The sequence below is a fragment of the Podarcis raffonei genome, chromosome 14 (genome assembly GCF_027172205.1).
Source record: "Podarcis raffonei isolate rPodRaf1 chromosome 14, rPodRaf1.pri, whole genome shotgun sequence".
In the NCBI taxonomy this organism is placed as follows: domain Eukaryota; kingdom Metazoa; phylum Chordata; class Lepidosauria; order Squamata; family Lacertidae; genus Podarcis; species Podarcis raffonei.
The window spans coordinates 45,454,673-45,476,370 of record NC_070615.1 but is presented as its reverse complement, the minus strand read 5'-3'; the positions used below and the strand labels follow the sequence as shown (position 1 = coordinate 45,476,370).

Genomic DNA, 21,698 nt, shown 5'->3' with positions numbered 1-21,698 from the left:
ATAGCAGAGTCTGAAAAAGGGCACGATCGATATCTGACTCTCTGTAGGAGCAGGAAAGCAAGGCTCCTCGTTTGAAAAGAAATGAAACTTTATGAAAAATATGTGCCGTTCAGGCAAAGTGAGGGGGAGGCAGGATCTAAGTGGTTAGATAGCCACATCATATATTTAAAGTGCATGATTTCCTGGTGAAATGTAGTTTATTAAGGGTGCTGAGAATTATAGCTTTTTGGAGAGGGAACTACAGTTCCCATGATTTGGGGGGGGGGGAGTCATGACTGTTAAAGTGGTATAAATGTGCTTTACATATGTGGTGTGGTGTGACCTGAGACTAAGGGCATTTCTATGTTCTATGTTCTATTGTTATTTGGGGGTCAGATTCTATCACATCCCAGTCAATGTTGCACAATTAGAGCCTTGCACAACAAATCTATTTCCCAAAAGACTGGACTTTTTGCTGTAAGGAAAGTGAAGGGAAAATGCACTGGAAAGCATGGGATATCACTTGCTTGGACATGTCATCTAACCTCTCTCCAAACACATCACAATGAATGCTCAGTAAATAGCCAACATCCTCTAATCTCCCCACAAACAAATCACGATGAATGCTCAATAAACAGGTCATTTGGAACAGCCTTAAATTAGCAGTTTTGCGATGTTCTGAAGGCAACTTTGACTCATCGAGCAGCTACTCATTTCATGAATACACTGTTTCTCTTTCTCAATGTGCTCATTATGTGCTTCATCTGCAGCGACAGATCCTTGACTATCAGAGCAGTTGGCCATTAAAAATAATTGTACACAAAAACTCTAAATTCCCCTAACAACATTTCATAAAGTGAGAGACTTATTTCAATTACAGTGGTGCCTCGGGTTATAGACGCTTCAGGTTACAGACTCTGCTAACCCAGAAATAGTACCTCGGGTTAAGAACTTTGCTTCAGGATGAGAACAGAAATCGTGCAGCGGCAGCAGGAGGCCTCATTAGATAAAGTGGTGCTTCAGCTTAAGAACAGTTTCAGGTTAAGAACGGACCTCTGGAATGAATTAAGTACTTAACCCGAGGTACCACTGTATGTCTCCTATGATGCAAAGAGAAGGACAGACCAAGTTGAAGTCTGCATTCCCACAATTCCCCAAGAGAAAGGTTTGCAAGCATTTCAAACAAGGGCTTGCAATATCACCCTTTGGCCACCTCCAGTTGTGGCGCTATACAAACAGTGGGTTGGTAACTCGTTCCTCAAGCTGCCTCGTTGGTGTAAAGGGTAACAGAACTTGAGTTCCACTGCTCAGGTATCTGATCTGAGCTGCTAACCTCCATGCACACTGTGAAATGCTGCCTGCAGAGCTTCCTGACACATCAGGAAGTAAGGTGCATAAAACATCACCATCATCATCTGCACTAGGAGTGGGGAATCTGCAGCTCTCCAGATGTTGCTGGACTCCAACTCCCATCAGCCCCAGCCTCCACTGCCAATGGTCAAGGATTATTATTATTATTACTATACAATTTATTACTCATCCTTCACTCTAAGGTTCCAAGCTGCAGCAATTAAAACACAATCTTAAAAACAGTTTAAAGCAACAAACAATTATAGAATTAAAGTGGATCCTTAGAATATGCACCTTGAGTGTAAAGAGGGGGGTCTTTAGCATTCCCTGGAAGCTGTCTAATGAAGGTGCCAGGCACACCTCTCTGGGGAGGGAGTTCTGCAAATTTGGGGCCACCTCAGAGAAGACCCTCTCCCAGGCTGCTACCCCCAAAGGTTCTGAGAACAGAGGAACTACCAAGAGATCCCCCTCCCCTTTGCCAATTTTAACACCCAAGAAGATCTGTAGGGAAGGAGGTGGTCTTTTTGGTATTTGGGGCCTGAGTCCTTTAGGCCTGTAAAGACTGATGTGAACACCTTGAATTGAGGTGAAATGGCAACTAGTGCAGGTGTTTCCAAGCACAATTCAAAGTATTGGTGCTGACCTTGAAAGCCCTAAACGGCCTCGGCCCAGTACAGCTGAAGGAGCGTCTCCACCCCCATCGTTCAGCCTGGACACTGAGGTCCAGCGCCAAGGGCCTTCTGCCGGTTCCCTCACTGCGAGATGTTAGGTTACAGGGAACCAGGCAGAGGGCCTTCTCGGCAGCCCCACGTAACAATCCGATGGTGGCAGCTGCAGTCCAGCAACATCTGAAGGGCCACCAATTCCTCACCCTTGATCTACACAGATCAGCTAATTTCCCCCCGGATCTCAAAAGCTGCAGATATCACCATTTTTAAAAGAACCAATGAGCAGAGGAAGCCTTACTTGTGCAGCCTGTGAGATGGCCGTTCGCCGTTCTCCTGCTGTCCGTAGCAACTCGTCTTTGTCTCTGGGATGAACGAATACTTTTCCAACATGGCTGATGCAGCCGTAGCAATAACCCCAAGGCCATCGCGTACCCGGGCATCCAACCGGTAGTCCCACTCGTCATAGGACACCGAAATCAGCCCCGCAGGGAACTCTTTGGGAGTAATTTCCATGTTCCCGCTAACCAAGCTGGGAACGATCCAGAAGAAGTCGTAACCAGTCAGGCCTAAGGAACGGGCCTCCTCCAGGATGTAAACAGCTTCGTCCTTCGAGCAGTAAAGCAAGATGACAGAGGAGTGGATCTTCTTCAGCTGAATTGTCGTCTTGGCGTCACCAATGGGCGTGTCGAGGGTGATGATGTTTTGCATGTCCCAGCCCACAAAACTGTTCTCCACAGTGTACTTGATAAAGCTGATGAAGTCTCGGTAGCCGGGGAAAGTGCTGGTGACCAAGGAGAAGACATGCCAGTCATAGTATTGCATGAATTTTAGCATGATGATGGCTTCCTGTTGGATAGAAGCCCCAAACTGGAAAAACGTGGACATCACATCCTACAAAGGAGGGAAGGAAGGGAGAAGTTGATTAATATTAGACTGATCTGTAGGTAAGGTTTAGAATCAGAGAACTGTAGAGTTGAAGGGACCACCAAGGTTCATCTAGTCCAGCGGTTCTCAACCTGTGGGTCACCAGATGTTGTTGGACTACAACTCCCATCATCCCTAGGCTCTGGCCTTGCTAGCTAGGGGTGATGGGAGTTGTAGTTCAACAACATCTGGGGACCCACAGGTTGAGAAAGGCTGATCTAGTCCAAAGCCTTGCAATAAAGGGATCATAACTAAAGAACCACCAGAAAGTTCTTCTAAATGTTTAGCTGGAATATCATATACAGTGGAACCTAGGTTTTCAAACGTAATCCATTCCGGAAGACCGTTTGACTTCCAAAATGGTCGGAAACCAAAAACTGAAAGTGGAAGCCTCAATTCAATAGGGGAACTCAAAACGGAATCCGGGTCAGACGTTCAGGTTCCAAAAAGCATTCAAAAACCGGAGCATTTACTTGCGGGTTTTCGGCATTCAGGAGTCGAAACGTTCAAAAGCAGAGCTGTTCAAAACGGAAGTTTGACTGTACCCCCTTGTAATCTTGTTCCCCTGCACTAAAAAGGCCCCAGACATATTCCTTGCATGGGTGGTTTCTCTGTGCTTTTATCACTTTAGTTGTTGATTTTCTTGGCTTTTCCAAGTTCTCTGATATCCTAGCATTAGCTGTTATTCCTGCATTTCAGGGGCTTAGACTAGATAACTCTGGAGATGTCTTTCAACTCTACAATTCTGTGATTCTATGAAGATGCAGACATTTGGGAGTGTAACTCTCACATACACACAAAGACACACAACAATAGAAGTTTATATTAGCAGCTCTCCAAACGCAGACTGCGTCCCTCTCAATATTCACCATAAAATGAACACTGCATCGTTTATCGGACGCCAGGTGCCAATTTAGTCTTGAGTGCAATTAACTTCCTCGGAACAACACAGCCCCTCTGTTTAGTCCTGTGTGTTCGCTCACAAATTGAAATCTGACTACTCGAAGGAAGTAAAAGGATATTGCATGGTGTCAAGGTTTCCTTCAGTGTACACAGCGGATCCTTGTTCTAAAGCAGGCGTAGGCAAACTCAGCCCTCCAGATGTTTTGGGACTACAACTCCCATCATCCCTAGCTAACAGGACCAGTGGTCAGGGATGTTCTATAGCCTCATTATGTGCTCTCACTCTTACTATCTTGGAAGCAAGATGGATTGAGAGATTTGGAACCTTCCGTAGAAACCAGCCGTTATCTTTAAGTGGCTTCTGTGTCAGAATCACAGAACTACAGATCTACAAGGGAACCCAAAGGGTCATCTAGTCCCATGCCCTGCAATGCAGGAATCACAACTAATGATGTCATTGAGCGGATGGTGGATGGAGGCCTTTCACTGATGACACACACATCAATCAGAGTCAAACTACACACCGATTGAGCCGTTTTGCTCCTTTACGAATCTCTGTTCATGAGCATGGCTCTCACTGTTAAAATGATACAGGATGTGACAGAAGCGAACCAGCAGTAAATTGCATGGAGCAAGTTGGAATTAACTCTTTATCAGCAAAAACAGGATCTGTATAGGAGTGTTGGGCATAGGCGCCAACTCCTAGGGGCTGAGGCAGTTTCTGCCTTTCTTGTAACTTGAAGCCATTGGTTCAGGTCCTCCCCTCTGGAGCAGGAGAAAACAGGCTTGCTCCATCTTCCATGTGACAGTCCTTAAGATATCTGAAGTTGGCTATCATATCTCCTCTTAGTTTCCTCTTATACCTGAAGGAGCGTCTCCACCCCCATCTTTCTGCCCAGACACTGAGGTCCAGCACTGAGGGCCTTCTGGTGGTTCCCTCACTGCGAGAAGCAAAGCTACAGGGAACCAAGCAGAGGGCCTTCTCGGTAGTGGCGCCCGCCCTGTGGAACACCCTTCCATCAGATGTCAAAGAGATAAACAACTACCTGACATTAAGAAAAGACATCTGAAGGCAGCCCTGTTCAGGGAAGTTTTTAATGTGTGACATTTCAAGGTATTTTTAATCTTTGTTGGAAGCCACCCAGAGTGGCTGGGGAAGCCCAGCCAGATGGGTGGGGTACAAATAATAATTTATTATTATTATTATTATTATTATTATTATTATTATTATTATTATTAATGCTAAACATACCCAACTCTCTCATTCTTCATTTGAGTCAAAACTAGTTCTCTTCCCCCCGGCCCCTGCATAAAATATCTAGCAGCGACGAAAAGCAACATTCCCTTTGAGAATATGAGTCCCTGCGCTCCATTTCCCAGGCTTGCACTCAGTGATGATATCAGGCAGCCCAGTCTGATTGGCTGTCTGACATCGTGGCATCTTCCCACACATGTGTGATCTCTGATTGGGTGGGCTCCCCTATGTGACTCATCCGAGATCGTGAAAGGCTTGGCAGCTGGGAAAAGAGCGATGTTTGACAGGATGATTCACATAAACTGGTGAGGGGATGTTGGGTCCTTTTCTGTGGGGAAGCAGGTGTCACAACCTATTTATCTGGACACTGAATCAGAGGCTGAGGGCTCCAGATAAGGAGCTGGGTCTGGGGCTCAGAGGTGACTGTGGAAGACAGGGAGACCAGTGGGCCTGAAGTGGTTGGACAAGAAGCTCCAGAGGAAGCTATCGGGTCTACCAGGCCACCAAGGTCTGTAGGGCCAGAACCAAGACCTAAATGAAACCCCCTTCCCCTGAATAAGGAGATGCCTCATCCTGCACATCACCAGTTCAGGAGTGTACCAGGAGGGAGGCTGCGGTACATGTGAGGAACATATGAGGGATGTTCCTCTTCAGGACAGAGGGTTGACTTAGGCTCTCAAGGGGTGGAGCCTAGAGACAGAGGCACAGAAGGCCTGTTCCCAACCTTTTTTGGGATCATGTAGCTCCCTCGGATCTTTTTGTGGTCTTCCAGCTTTGCATCTTTCCTCATGGCTCCAGCATCAAACCAGAACACAACCAAGTGGGTGGCAGTTCTCCCTACTGAAATTCTTGCCACCTCATTGCCAGAAGGCTAAAGTCAACCATATTCTGATCATTCAGCCCAAAGCCCAGCTGTTTGAGCCTTATTCTATGAAAAGGAGAGGAAGGAAGGAATCCATTGGTACCATCTTCTCTGCTGCATTCCCATTCGTGGCTTCATCCCCTTCTACATATTGAGAAGATAAGGCTTTCTGCAATAGAAGTCCTATCTCCTTGTGGAAGACAAAGGTTGTGCAGGGAGCCCACTCCAGTAGAGAAAGTTCCACACTGCATATATCCAGCCCTCCAACTTGTGGTGGGGGGACAGGAACAGTTGGGCAGAGCTAGTCTGGTCCTCCTCATGCTGTTTTAACCACATGGGGGTTCTGATTGCCCAACTAGAGCATGGGTAGGCAAACTAAGGCCCGGGGGCCAGATCCTGCTCAATCGCCTTCTAAATCTGGCCCGCGGATGGTCTGGGAATCAGTGTGTTTTTACACGCTGAGTAGAATGTGTCCTTTTATTTAAAATGTATCTCTGGGTTATTTGTGGGGCATAGGAATTTTCATGTTGTTTTTTTCTCCAAAATATAGTCTGCTCCCCACAAGGTCTGAGAGACAGTGGGCCGGCCCCCTGCTGAAAAAGTTTGCTGACCCCTGGGCTAGAGCCTCACAAATTTCCGTTTCCATTATCTGCATTCTGTACGAGTCTTTCATCGTAACAGAGCTTACTACTTTTTGTCATTACTTTGCTGGTGGAAAGGTCAGCTCATGCAAATACTTTCTCTGGCTCCTTCCCACCCCTAAAATTGTTGGTTCATTACATTTGCTCTCCTGCTTAAGAACTACAACAGTTGGTCCTTCTCAGTCATGAAGAATTCTGGGAAGACCAGCTCTTTGGGGGGCTAAATGGGCAGGTTCCCTTTGCAAGCATTAAGGGCAGCATTCTAGGGGCAGAACTCTAGTGGCACCTAGTGACAAAAGACAGGCATTACAAGATGCAGAACATCAACCAAAGGGGAGGAAAGAAGCAGGAACCCTGGTGGAGATTATGCATGTTTTTAAGCAGAAGCCATGGATAGCTGCTCACCAACCACAGATATATATTAGCCCAAGTACTGGGTGTGTAAATGCATTCTCTACTGCCATCATTTGCATTAACTACAAGGCTTAGAACAGCACAGGCGCTGTGCAGTTCTTTGGGACTTGTTCCCGCAAGGCCTCAAATCGTTCTGGCTTTAGCGTGTGAAGTTCATGAAAGCAGACATCTCAAAGGAACATAATGTAAGAGCAGCTCACCCAAAAATAAATTAGGTTTTTTCTCCTCTCGTTGAGCAGGTGTGCATTAGCTTTAATTGGCACACACCTTCGGGGTTTTCTGCTCTGAAAATGTTCTGATTGTTCACAGGACAGAAACTGCAAAATCCCAAATTTCATGCTCGACAACAAAGTAGAAGAGAAAGAATGGGCCACCCCCAGCCCAACACAAGGACCAGAATCTCTCACAGCAAAAAGCAAAAAGGAGTCTGAAGGAGGAACAGATTTATTGTGGTAGGAATAGTATAGAAAAAAAGGTGGCAGACAATGGGGCCACGAAACACAAGTTTGTGAAGTTTATGACATTTCTAGGCTGACCCAAAATATCTGCAAGGCAAACACTGTGACAGTTCACAACATCAGCTATTGGAAATAAAATAATTCCATCCCTAATTTCGCTGTCCTAACCCTCCACCCATCTGAGAACTTTACCAGGTGATCTTAGGCCAGTCAGGCTTTGCATCCGATCTGGGCAAATCCCAATCATCAATCAATTCAAGCTGATTCAGGATTTGTCCAAGGTGAGTCAAGGCAGCCCCAGATCTCCCCTGGAGCAATCTGGGGCTGTCAAAAGGTGGGGGCAGTTGGAAGGAATCTCAAGAGCCATCCAGTTCACCCCCTGCAATTATCCAAGCAGAGACTCCCACCCTGATTAAATATGTGGTTTTAACCGTCAGCATCTAACTTAAATACCCCCCTCTCTCTCCCTCCTGATTGGCTGGTAGAATCACCAACTCCCACTCAGCCAGACCCAGGACCTGACCATCACACATCAGAAGTCCCATCCAGATAAGCGGCTAACTAGCTCGCCCCATCAGACTCAACACCCTTGAGCAACATTTATTACATTCTTTCTTCTAATTCCTTGTGGCAATAGCACAATGGGACCAAATCACTTCTCATGTCCTTAAGCTTGCAGCCCAACTGGTTCAAATTTGCTCTTATTAGCCTCCAACAATTAATCAACCAGAGCTGCTTAATCAATTGATTAAAGGTTGCTGCCCTGGTGATAATCGGATGAAAAATGGTAGTTGTTGGGGGGAAAGGAATCTTAAGTCTTGACAGGCTGGAGGGAGTCAACCTGAGGCATTCTCTCCCTTGCTAAAAAATGGCCCCAATATGCAATATTTCTTCACTCAACAAGCCATTTCTAGGTGGCTCAAATCTCTGCCTTTCCCTTCTTCACAGTGGCCAACTAACATCTGCCAGAGGGTCCAAATTTACCATGAAATTTATCTGTTTATCAGATTTCTCCACCACTGGGAGATAGCGTGTAATTCCCTCTGACTGCTCATAATGAAGGCAGATGGCATTGCACTTCGAATTCCCATCGGAGGTTTGTTTTTATTATTATTTCACTGCCTTCTGCATCATTTCCCCCAAACAACAAATCAGCGCTTGTCTCTTTTTTTAGGGAGAAGAAAAAGGCTAGGCAGACTAATTGCAGAGAGAGCCAAGGAAATTAACCAATCCCAAGAGGGACGAGATGCTTAGGACTTTTCCCAAAAGTTTTCTTTCCTTCTCTCTCATCAGACAGTTCTTCAATACGCTAAGCCCAAAACCAGCTGGGCCCAACATACCAGAGAGATAGCTTTCATCCTTACAGAATCTCAGAGTTGGAAAATCATCTAGTCCAGGGATGGGGTAGCTCTAAGACGGAGTTTCCCAAACTTAGGTCTCCAGCTGTTTGGGACTACAATTCCCACCATCCCTGATCACAGGTCCTGCTGGCTAGGCATGACAGGAGTTGCAGTCCAATGACAGCTGGAGACCCAAGTTTGAGAAACCCTGCTCTAAGGAATGGATGTGGCCCTCCAGGCTTCTTCACCTGGCCTTTGGCACTCTCCACAGGCCACATTCCTTACTAGTCTTCCTCCACACCCTTGTTAAGTGTTTGTGCCTAACTGGAATGTAACCTCAACCTCAAATGATGCTTCTTGCTTCCTTAGATGGAAGTGTGCATGTAGAAACCTTGTGACTTCTGCATGGCTGGAATGTCACCTCCTAGAGGTAAATGCTGTGGGAATGTTCAGGGTGGAAGGAGAGGGTATATTGTTTATTAATATCCTTCCTAACTTGCATTAGGGACGTGGGTGGTGCTGTGGGTTAAACCACAGAGCCTAGGACTTGCTGATCAGAAGATCGGCGGTTCGAATCCCCGCAATGGGGTGAGCTCCCGTTGCTCGGTCCCTGCTCCTGCCAACCTAGCAGTTCGAAAGCACCTCAAAGTGCAAGTAGATGAATAGGTACCGCTCCGGCAGGAAGGTAAACGGCATTTCTGTGCGCTGCTCTCAGCCAGAATTGGCTGAGTCATGCTGGCCACATGACCCGGAAGCTGTACGCTGGCTCTCTCAGCCAATAAAGTGAGATGAGCGCTGTAACCCCAGAGTCAGCCACAACTGGACCTAATGGTCAGGGGTCCCTTTACCTTTACCTTTAACTTGCATTAGCAAGTTTCTTTACTTAGCAGAGTGCATTCCCCTTTACACAGCAGAAAACTAGTTGCAAACTCGTGTGAGTTTCTTAAGACAAAACGCAATTAAATATTCTCCAGATTGAAATGTGTTCTAATATTTTCCTGGTAAGACCCCTTGAATCCCTCCTAAAAGATTAAAGACACCACAGTCCTATTCATAAATGATAAAAAGAAAGTTTACTCATGATCAGGCAGAGCACAGTGTGATCCCTGAAGGCAGATTGAAGACTTAAAGTTACAAGCATATACAAACAGGTTTACCCCATATGTGGGTTGACCTAGTGATGGCAGTCCAGGAAGTTCGCAGCACGAAAGGAAGATGGAAAAGAGAGAGAGGCAGCATGCACTGGCCTTTTACCAGGTCTGTAAAGGTCACACACCCCCACTAGTCACATGCAATGATTGATGCTCCAACCGAGGAGGAACAGAAAGTTTTGACTAGTTGGACCAAACATCCCCTTGTATGTCCACTCTAGGAAACCAAGGAATGTTGTATCTTACTGCTCCCAGTGGATTACATCCCACAAATGCAGCATCTGTTGCTCCACCCACTTTTACCTCTGGCTCCACCCACCACTGCCCTGCTGCCTCCAGAAGTGATCCTCAGCCTGGAAAAGTTTCCCGCCGCTGATCTAGTCCAATCCACTGGTGATGTGAGAAATCAGGTGCTATCCGGGTCCCTTCCAAATCTATGGATTCTATCATTCATTCATTTACCGTGCAATCTGATGCACAATTTACACCAATTATATGTATTTTCGTATATATTACTTGGCTGGAGCACTGCTTTGCAAAACTAAAAAATGAGTGCATTTTGGAGGCTGGCGATGCTTCTGTTCTCGCATTGTTTCAGAAAGTGTGAATGAGGTAGCTTTGCCTTTAAATGCAAACGGGATCAAATTTCTTCCCCATTCCTAGGTCTATGGAGCCCAGTATCATGTTCCTTGCCTCGAAGCAGCTCTCCAAGATACAAAGGCCTTTCCTAATACTGCCACCTGAGATGCTTTAGCTGAGTCCTCTCCTGGAGATTCACGGAGCCTGAAGGAGCTTTCTGAACAAGCAGAGGAAGACAATTGGGCTCCAGCTGGTGCAAAATACTGCAGCTGCACTGTTGAAGGGAACACACTCTTGCCAGCATGGAACTCTGGAGCTCAAAAGCTTTCATTGGCTGTTCATACGGCACCAGCCAGGTTTGAGGTTCTTATATTAATTTACAAGGTCCTTAACAACTTCGGTCCAGGATGCCTCAGTGACTGCCAGATCCCAGATTCCTGCCCAATCATTGAGATCTTAGAGGAAGTCACTGTCAGTGGTCTCCCATGTCTCAGATGCACAGCTTGGATCCACCAGGAGGTATGCATTGAATAACGTGGGGCAAATTACATGTGCTCCCCTTCCAGTTGAGATGAGAGAGACTCCCTGGAGTATGCGGAACTGGCCAAAATGACGGGAAGAATCTGAGAACAGTGGGACCAGAAGTTCATCAAGGACTGGACTAAATTTGTAAACTATTTGAAAGACAATTGTAGTCAATCAAACACGCTGGTAGGATTGCAAGAAGCTTTGTAAGCAAAGGTATAAAAATCACTGCAGAGAAGAATAAGAAAATATGATGCTTTGATGTTTTTGATTTGAAAGCAATAGTTAAGGAGTGAAAATGCAGAAATTTGAAATGAAAGATAGAAAATCATAAGGAAGATTTGAAGGAAGCCATGGCCCTAAAATCCAAATTGTATAATATAAGAGATGGCGAGAGAGAGAGAGAGAGAGAGAGAGAGAGAGAGAGACCCGACCCTGTTGAATTTCTAGTGCCTACTGAATACTTTTTTAAAATTCCAGCAGCTCTTTCAAATTTCAGCCCTGCCCTGTGTGAGTCCCAAATTTGGTGCATGCCCCCCACTGCCTCTCATCATCTGCTCTGCTCCATTCAGTATGTCATAGTTGGCACCCAGGGCAAAGGAACCAGTTGCGTTGCCCTAAATCTGCCTCTGTCAGCAGCATTTTAATTGAACTCTGGTCTTATCTTTTTAACCAATGTTGACCTTGTGGGATGTGATTCATGAGAAGCAGTCAAGTACAACATTCCTTGCAATGCTAGTGAAGACATGCGAGGGAATGTTTGGTCCAGCCAATCAAAACTTCCTGTTCCTCCTGGCTGGAGCATCCTTCCTTTTGCATGTGATAGAAGGTGGGCGTGACCTAACCTGTCCAGGTAACAAAAGGACGAGTCACGCAGCACACTTCTTTTTGACTTCCTACTTCATTTGGTCAGCTTTTTAGCTAGGACTGTACTGCTAGCTCTCAGCCAGCAGAAGAACTGGGATTATTCCCCCATATGGGTATAGATCCACATGTACATATTTGTAACTAAGTCTGCCTTCAGGAATCCAACTGTGAACTGATGTGAGTAAACTTCTTTTATTGACTTTGAATAAGATTGTGGCATCTTTATTCTTTTTAAGAGGGATTCAAGGGAACTTATCATGAACATACAATTCAATCTGAGACAATAGTGAGAAGCTCACCAGAGGCTGCAGCCAGCTCTCTGCTGCGCATGTAAAAGGGGAATATAACTCTGCTACATAAAGGAACTTGCTAGCGCAAGTTAGGAAGGATATTAATAAACAGTATGTCCTCTCCTGCCACCCTGAACATTCCCACAGACCTTTTCTGTATTGTATTTCTTGTACACTGTATGAGAGTAGTTAAGCGGTATATAAATGAGTTAAATAAAACGAATTCAAGTTGCCATTGACCAGCCACAGATAGGACCGCATTGATGCAACCATATTACAACACATCCCTGCCAACACCTCCTCTTAGATATCATTTAATGCAGGGGTAGGGAACCTTTTTTGACCCTTTAGGGATGCCTTCCAGGGGTCACATGCTAGTGGTGGGTAGGAGCAGAGGCAAAAGTAGGAAGAGCAAGAAATGTAATTATTTATTGACCAGCTAGGTTCTACCTGGGACGCGGATGGCGCTATGGGTTAAACCACAAAGCCTAGAGCTGGCCGATCAGAAGATCGACAGTTTGAATCCCCCGTGATGGGGTGAGCTCTTGTTGCTCGGTCCCTGCTCCTGCCAACCTAGCAGTTCGAAAGCATGAAGTGCAAGTAGATAAATAGGTACCGCTCCGGCGGGAAGGTAAATGGCATTTCCGTGCACTGCTCTGGTTCTCCAGAAGCGGCTTAGTCATGCTGGCCACATGACCCGGAAACTGTACGCCGGCTCCCTCAGCTGTAAAGCGAGATGAGCGCCGCAACCCCAGAGTCGTCCGTGACTGGACCTAATGGTCAGGGGTCCCTTTACCTTTACCTAGGTTCTACCTACTCTAACAGACCATTCAGTATCCCACATTCAGAAAAGCAAAAGGCCTTATCAGAATCCAGAATCCTGCTTAGAGATATCTAAGCAGGCAAAAGCCACCAAGGAGGATGTGCAGCAGGTCCAGTGAGGGGTGCAGTTGATGAGAGTCCAGAAGGCAAGACCGAAAGGCCAGAATTCCCCATCCTTGAATTAATATGGTGTACATAATTACTGAATAGGCAAGAAACGGGCTGGGATTAAGTAAGTGCATTAGGACTTTTCGGCCTCTGGGGGTCATTGCCAAATTGGGAAGGGTGTTTGCAAAGGGACTCTCTGCAATATTTCTCATTCAATGGGGGATTTGATGCAAAGGCAAGAAGGCACAATTAGCCGGGACCATTTCACTCGCTCTGTGTGTGTGTGTGTTTACGTCCTTTGTGCCAGTGGTGAAGTCGGCCGCTCTTCACTCCCACTAAATAGCAAATCAGTGTGCAACTTGGGCGATAATTATTCCCTGATAGGTTTAAATAGCAGAGAGCTTCCTCATTCTCCGGCAAACCGGCTCTTTCCAAATTAAACTGATCAAGCTGTGAATGAATAAGGAGAGGCTTAACTTGAACCGCTTTTAAAAGAAAATGAAAGAAAGCACTTCCCATTGGAAAAATATGTTTCGCTTTTGTTTTGTAGATTCACCCAAAGCAAAACCACATTTTACATCAGGGCAGTGTAGACTTGAGATTTTGGAGATTTACTCGAACACTAAGATCTGCCTACTGACGCCAGCTGCATAAGACATGCATGCTTAGAATGATAGAACAGCAGTTAATGGGTAAAAGGATTTTGAATTCCAGAAAGGAGCTGAGCTCCCGGTCAAAGCAACAGGAAGGTTGGAGAAGTCTAGTCTGTGGCTCCAACTGCTTCAGAGAGCATGGACCTGGAAATAGCTGCCTTGATGCTAAATGGTGTGAGTAGGTATGTAGTGCTGTAGAAGTGACTGTGTTATCTTTGATCAAAAAGAGTTAACCATCTGCCGCATGCAATCCTTTGGCTGGGAAGCACTCTTGACACCTGATATATCAGTGTGCACATACAATCTGAAACTACAACTAATCCAGAACGCAGCAGCTAGACTGGTGGCAGGGAGCGGCCGCTAAGACCACATAACACCAATCCTGAAAGACCTTCATTGGCTCCCAGTATGTTTCTGAGCACAATTCAAAGTGTTGGTGCTGACCTATGAAGCCCTAAACGGCCTCAGCCCGGTGGACCTGAAGGAGCGTCTCTACTCCCATCATTCAGCCTGGACACTGAGGTCCAGCTCCAAGGGTCTTCTGGCGGTTCCCTCCCTGCAAGAAGTGAGGTTTCAGAGAACTAGGCAGAGGGCCTTCTTGGTAGTGGCGCCCAGCCTGTGGAATGCCCTCCCATCAGATGTCAAAGAAATAAATAACTCTCTTACTTTTAGAAGACATCTGAAGGCAGCCCTGTTTAGAGAAGTTTTTCATGTTTGGTGTTTTTAATATTCTGTTTGGAGCCGCCCAGAGTGGCTGGGGAAACCCAGCCAGATGGGCAGGAAATAAATACATACATACATACATACCAATGGCATTTGCAACATTTGCTACTGGGTCCTCAGAAGAACAGGAAAGCATGTCAGAAATTCCACAGGTAGGCTCCACCAACCCCAAGCCACTGATTTCCTCAAGCTAAGGACAAATGCATTTTGAGGTTACAGAAAGAGAATATGCAGATGGCCAGATAATTAAAATCTGGAGAAACATGGAGAAAGAAAGAGGCAGAACAAAGATGAGCTCCCATCATCTATTTGACTCACTCATGTGTCCCTGTACCTTTTTATTTAACAAATGAGCATTTTCTGCCTTGGCTCCCCCCCCCCCCCCCACGATTGCCTCCCTTCCGCTCCAATTTCATTCCCTTCCGCGCGAAATCCCGTTGAGAATAGCATCGCACTACAAAAGAAGAAAAGCCGCTTTCGCCCTCATCCTTTCCGACAAGCAGCACTGGAGGCAAGGTGAGAAAGAGAGAGATTTCCCCTCTGTAAATCTGACAGTGGCGGGTTAATGTTTTAAAAGAGAAAAAAGATGGGCAGCAAAGGGACTCCTAAAGTAAAATCAGATCCATCGAAGGTGCAATCCTGTACACACTTGCCTGGGGTTAAGCCCAGTTGCACTCCATATAGAGTGGTACCTCGGGTTAAGTACTTAATTCGTTCCGCAGGTCTGTACTTAACCTGAAACTGTTCTTAACCTGAAGCACCACTTTAGCTAATGGGGCCTCCTGCTGCTGCCGCGCCGCCGGAGCAAGATTTCTGTTCTCATCCTGAAGCAAAGTTCTTAACCTGAAGCACTATTTCTGGGTTAGCAGAGTCTGTAACCTGAAGCGTATGTAACCTGAAGCATATATAATCCGCGGTACCACTGTAATGTGCTTCTGAAGAGACATGCATAGGATTGCATCACAATCCTGTCCCACTGTAACCTGAGACAGTTCAATAAAGAGAAATAACAGATGATAGCTTTGCAAATCATGGAATTGTAGAGTTGTAGAGTTGGAAGGTACCCCAAGGGTCAAGTCCAACCCCCTGCAATGCAGGAATCTCAGCCAAAGCATCCATGACAGTTGGCCATCCAACCTCTGCTTAAAAACCTCCAAGGAAGGAGAGTCAAGACCCTCCAGAGGGAGACCGTTCCACTGTCAGACAGCTCTTACTGTCAGAAAGTTCTTCCTGATGCTTAGTCAGAAACTCCTTTCTTGTAACTTAAAGCCATTGGTTTGAATCCTATCCTCCTGAGCAGGAGAAAACAATCTTGCTCCATCTTCCTTATGACATCCCTTCAGACATGTGAAGATGGCGATCATATCTCCTTTCAGTCTCCTCTTCTCCAGGCTAAACAGACCCAACTCCCTCAATCGTTCCTCCTAAGTCTTGGTTTCCAGACCCTTGGTCATCTCGGTTGCCCTCCTCTGCACACGTTCCAGCTTGCCAATATCTTAAATTGTGGCACCCAGAACTGGACAAGATAGTCCAGGTTTGGTCTGACTAAGGCAGAAAGAGTGGTAATTTTACTTCCTTTGATCTGGACACTATACAGTGGTACCTCAGGTTACATACGCTTCAGGTTACAGACTCCGCTAACCCAGAAATAGTACCTCGGGTTAAGAACTTTGCTTCAGGATGAGAACAGAAATCGCGCACCAGCGGCGCAGCAGCAGTGGGAGGCCCCATTAGTTAAAGTGGTGCTTCCGGTTAAGAACAGTTTCAGGTTAAGAATGGACCTCTGGAACGAATTAAGTTCTTAACCCGAGGTACCACTGTACTTCTGTTGATGCAGCCTAGAATAGTATTAACTTTTCTTTCCTTTTCCTTTTTTTGCTCTTGCATCGCACTGTTGACTCATCCCAAACTTGGGGTCTACTAAGATCCCTAGAGCCTTTTCACACGTACAGGCAAGCCAGGTGTCCCCCATCTTATATCTGTGCAACTGCCTAAGTGCAGAACCTTACACTTAGAATACACAGAAGGGATTGGCCCCCATTATTTAATAAATTTTTAAAAACCTGCTTGTGAGCTTTGGGACCACAAATATTGTGATCTTCTAGGCAAATGTACGAGATGTTTTTAAGCACATGCCTAAAACTCTAATGAAATTGACATGGAAGTTTGGGGAAAGGTAGGAAGAATATCAGCAGATATCCTTCACCACCCCTGCATTGCGTGTTCCTTGGGTACAGTGGTACCTCTAGATGCGAACGGGATCCGTTCCGGAGCCCCGTTCGCATCTAGAAGCAAACGTAATCAGCGACGGCACGTCTGTGCATGCATGCGATGCTTTTCAATGCTTCTGTGCATGCGCGTGATGTCATTTTGTGTGTCTGCGCATGCACAAGCGGCGAATCTCGGAAGTAACGTGCTCCGTTACTTCCGGGTTGCCGCAGAGCGCAACTCAAACGAGCTCATCCCGAAGCACATTCAACCCAAGGTATGACTGTACTTGTTTGCTTGGTTGAAATGTGCCTTTCAACTCTCGCTAGCCTGGATCAAGGACAGAGTTGGGTTTGCGAGAGGGAAGAAACCAGACAGAAAGTTGAAATTGACATTTGCTGCTCTGCCCATTTTTGCTTCACTACAACAGGCACCGGACGTGGCCCTTGATTTGAAAAAAAAAAAATGCCCCCCACCACTTGACAACGAACAAACGTCTGTTCTTGCAGGTGCAGCCAGTGCTGGATTTACATATACAATGGTACCTCGGGTTAAGAACTTAATTCGTTCCAGAGGTCCGTTCTTAACCTGAAACTGTTCTTAACCTGAAGCCCCACTTTAGCTAATGGGGCCTCATGCTGCTGCCGTGCCGCCGGAGCACAATTTCTGTTCTCATCCTGAAGCAAAGTTCTTAACCTGAAGCACTATTTCTGGGTTAGCGGAGTCTATAACCTGAAGCGCCTGTAACCTGAAGCGTATGTAACACGAAGTACCACTGTAAGCTGAACAAGCTTTAGCTTAGGGCCCCACTCTCTTGCCCCCCCCAAAAATAATGAGTCTTTGTAAATTGTGTTTCTAAAGGAACTTTTGTTATTGCCAAATGCCAATGTGTTTGCATTATTAAATTTGTTATGAATTTTAAAAAAATCATTTTAAGTTAGAGCTTAATAATTATTTCACTATTAATATACTTCTTCTTAATTGTATTTCACTATTTAATATACTTCTTCTTAATTGTATTTCAGTTCAACAATTACTTTGATAAAACACACATTTTGTTACGTGCAAATGGCTTGAGATACCTATTAGGTCCATAAATTACCACATAGCATATATTCAACACACAAAAACAGCGGCAATTTGTTGTTGGCAAAGGACAGCTGGACATGTAAAGGGCCCCATTACCTTCCATAGCTTAGGGCCTCATCAAAACTAAATCCAGCCCTGGGTGCAGTTTAGGATAAGTGGGGGACGGGGGAGGGACTCCAACCCTTCCACTCTTGAATGGAAACCATGGTTATTTTATAAACCCAGAAGCATGAAAGGATTGCTTCTGCACTGCTAACTCGCTCATTGTGAGCAAGGGCTTGCGACAGCAGCTGATGCCTGAGGGACATCGATGGAAGGCGCCCTGTGGCAAGGCTAAGGGTGATTACCTCTCTAAGACGTTTTGAAAGCGTCTTGGTGCTGAAATCCTCACTAATAATTCCAACCCACCCCCCTCCGCCAACTGCATCCGGACCCTCTTTCAATTACCCGCCGCATTGGAGAGAAGTCTTGTCTTCCTTTCATGCTCACGTGGCACATTAAATCCCCCAGGCTCTTTGTTCCCGAAAGGTTATCATTAAACCCAATAAATTTAGAAGAAGAAGAAGAAAATAACAGTGTTGGGAGATGGAATTTGGGTTGAAATCGGAAGGCTTTTAACGAAGCTAACAATTAAGGATAAAACTTCTTCTTTCCTAACTCTCCTCACTCCCTCACTTTCAGTTTACCTAATGTGCAGAATATGTTTGGGTTTTGGTGGGGGTTATGGAGTAAGCACCTCCTTTAAAAGGTTATGGAGATCTAGAAGCATGCAAAACCGTCACACATCCTCACAGATGATGATAAGAATGCGAAAAACAAAATGGGAGTTAGAGCCCTGCTCAGAGTAGACCCACTGCCAAGAATGGGCATGACTAACTTGAGTTAGGTAAAGGTAAAGGTAAAGGTAAAGGGACCCCTGACCATTAGGTCTAGTCGTGACTGACTCTGGGGTTGTGGTGCTCATCTCGCTGTATTGGCCGAGGGAGCCGGCATTTGTCTGCAGACAGCTTCCGGGTCATGTGGCCAGCATGACTAAGCCACTTCTGGTGAACCAGAGTAGCGGACGGAAACGCCATTTACCTTCCCGCCAGAGCGGTACCTATTTATCTACTTGCACTTTGACGTGCTTTTGAACTGCTAGGTTGGCAGGAGCAGGGACCGGACAATGGGAGCTCACCCCGTTGCGGGGATTCGAACCGCCGACCTTCTGATCGGCAAGTCCTAGGCTCTCTGGTTTAACCCACAGCGCCACCCGCGTCCCAAATTGAGTTACTTAACTGCAATTAAGTCTCCTCTTAGTTTAACAGAGTTTACCCAGATTTTTAGAATGCTGTTTTTTTTGGGGGGGGGCGTTATTGCTGGTATTATTTTTTTAGTATTTTAATTGTCTTTTACTGGTTTGTTCTTTTCTTAAACCACGTGAGGGGTTTTTTTTGGGGGGGGATTACAATCAAGCAGTATGAAATGAACAAATAACTTGATAAAAGCCATAGGATTGGATACAACCCCATAAGGTTTTGTTGAGCTAAATTTTACTCAAGAGTAAAATTAGCTTTTACTCAGGAGGCCAAGGTGGCTCTCTCCTGGAGCACTTCTCGTGTGCCCTGACTAGGGTCAGGGAAGGAATTTTATTCAATTCACATCTGAAAGCAAAACTGCCTCGTTCTCTTTTGCAGCATACTATGAAGACTGAATCACAGCCATTCTTCAGAATCCATTCTTCCTTAAATGTTGCAGTGCAGTTCCCAAGCCAAGTTGCATGTACACAAGTGTGTATACTAGGGTCCAGAGTGCATACAAATGTTTGTGGCAGTGAAAACAGCATGCAAGAATGCATTATATTAAGGGAAATTGCTTTGAAAACATCTCTGTGTTAGCAAAAGTGCATACAAATTTGGGCATATGAGGAGAAATTCAACTAGAATCCTGTTGAATTATCACAACATTTTATTATTATTATTGCAAGCTTGATGTGGAAATGTGGAGAGCTGACCTTAAGATTGGAAAAAACGAGAAACCAAAATGGACAGAGTCACACATCCCTAATCCTGACTCTTTTAAATCTGGAATGAAAGCTCCATGTTTTTGCTCCTCTGCAATTGCAAGCAGTGGAGTTTGGTCCATATGGGCAAATGGGGCACTGCCCCACTGACCTCAGTCTGCAATCAGACATCCCCCCCACCTACTGTCCTTCACTCTGCTGCCACCTACTGTTGGCCTCCCTGGCTTTCACCCTACCAGGAAAAACTGGCTGTGATTCAGAAGGTGACAATCTTCTTTCCTGCCAACTGAGCTCCACTCACCACCGCCGTGGTGGTTAAGCAACTTGCTTCTCTCAAAAAGGAAGCTCCAGGTTCCAGTTCTGCCCTCTTCCCCTCCCATTTGGATTAGGTTGAATCCAACCTGTTGCTCACTGGGTGAAGACAGAAAGAGATAGTGTTTAATTAAGGAACCGTGGGGAGACGAAAGGGCATCCATTTTGTCACAAAGATCAATTGCCAGGCGAATCAAATTGCCAAATCGAATCAAATTGCTTAGCAGACAAGAGCCCTCGGGCTCCCTATTCTTCACAACTAAGGAGAAAACGACACTGATTAGATGATATTGATCACGGAAATGGCTCATGCCCAAGATGTATTATTTGTTGCTATTACACTATTACTCTGTCACTGGAATCCTCCTGTTTGGAACGACTGTCTAGACTACCAGCCGACTCCAGCCCTAACTCTTCATGAGACGTACCACCCACCACGGTAAAGGAGTGGGTTTTTGTCAGGGAGAGCAAAGACTATGTTTGCCATCATAGGTGCCAACTCCCTGAAGCCCTGGGTGCCCAAGCACCCACAAAACTTCCCATGAAGGAGCCGGACACCCACAAATTTCGGTGTCAGGATCTTTCTTCTTCTTTGGCGATCACTCGTAGCCGAGTAAAATTGTCTTCCATAAACACAGTTTTAACAATGAGTCCATAAGTGACTGTGGAGACCAATTCTGGATCCACACGTCCTTCTACAGTGGGGACATTGGTTTCCAGGCGGGAGTTGATCATGGTGTAGATTTGCCAAGCATGCCTTCCTCTTAGCACATTTCTCCCCTGCGTCCTGAGTTCGAGTGTCTTCAAAGCCCATGACACCTTTGGTAAAGACTATTCTCCAACTGGAGCGCTCGCAGGCAAGTGTTTCCCAATTGTTGGTGTTTATACTATGTTTTTTTAAAAAAAATTTGCCTTGAGACAGTCTTTGAACCTCTTCTGTTGACCACCAACATTACACTTTCCATTTTTAAGTCGGGAATAGAGTAGTTGCTTTGGAAGACGATCATCAGGCATCTGCACAAGATGACCAGTCCAACAAAGTTGATGTTGAAGAATCATTGCTTCAAATGGCACCCATGGGCTCGGGCACCCATAGTCACAGGGCCAAGTTGGCACTTCTATTTGCAACTCAAGGGATGGCTTGGAATCAGGTGCAATTCAGTGACAGTATGCATTCTGGGAAAAGGCACAGTGCACCTGCTTTGCAGAGCATCTCATTGGCATGCAGAACCTAGCAGTTTCAATCTTGGCATCTCCAGGTATGACTGGGAACAGGGGTGCCAACTTGAATAAAATAGGGGAGGGTATCCACATAGAATCATAGAACTGTAGAGTTGGAAGGGACCCTGAGGATCATCTAGTCCAACCCCCCTGCAATGCAGGAATAGGCATCTGTCCCATGCAGGGATCGAACCTGCAACCTTGTCTCTAACCAACTAAGCTATCCAGGCTGATACATAATTGATCACAAGACACGGCAAACACACACCACTTGAATGGCAATGCCCAGGGCCAGATTTAGGTTTGATGAGGCCCTAAACTACTGAAGGTAATGGGACCCTTTCTATGTCCAGC

At 45.7% G+C, this 21,698-nt stretch overlaps 1 protein-coding gene across 2 annotated transcripts in view; it reads right to left on the bottom strand.

Moving 5' to 3' along the window:
- GRIN2A (glutamate ionotropic receptor NMDA type subunit 2A) overlaps positions 1 to 21,698 on the bottom strand; it is a 227,761-nt gene that overhangs the window by 81,791 nt on the left and 124,272 nt on the right. For both annotated transcript variants that reach the window (XM_053364558.1, XM_053364557.1), the window contains exon 4: positions 2,296 to 2,888. In XM_053364558.1, coding sequence (XP_053220533.1) covers positions 2,296 to 2,888 — 593 coding nt within the window. The remainder of the gene's footprint in view (positions 1 to 2,295; positions 2,889 to 21,698) is intronic.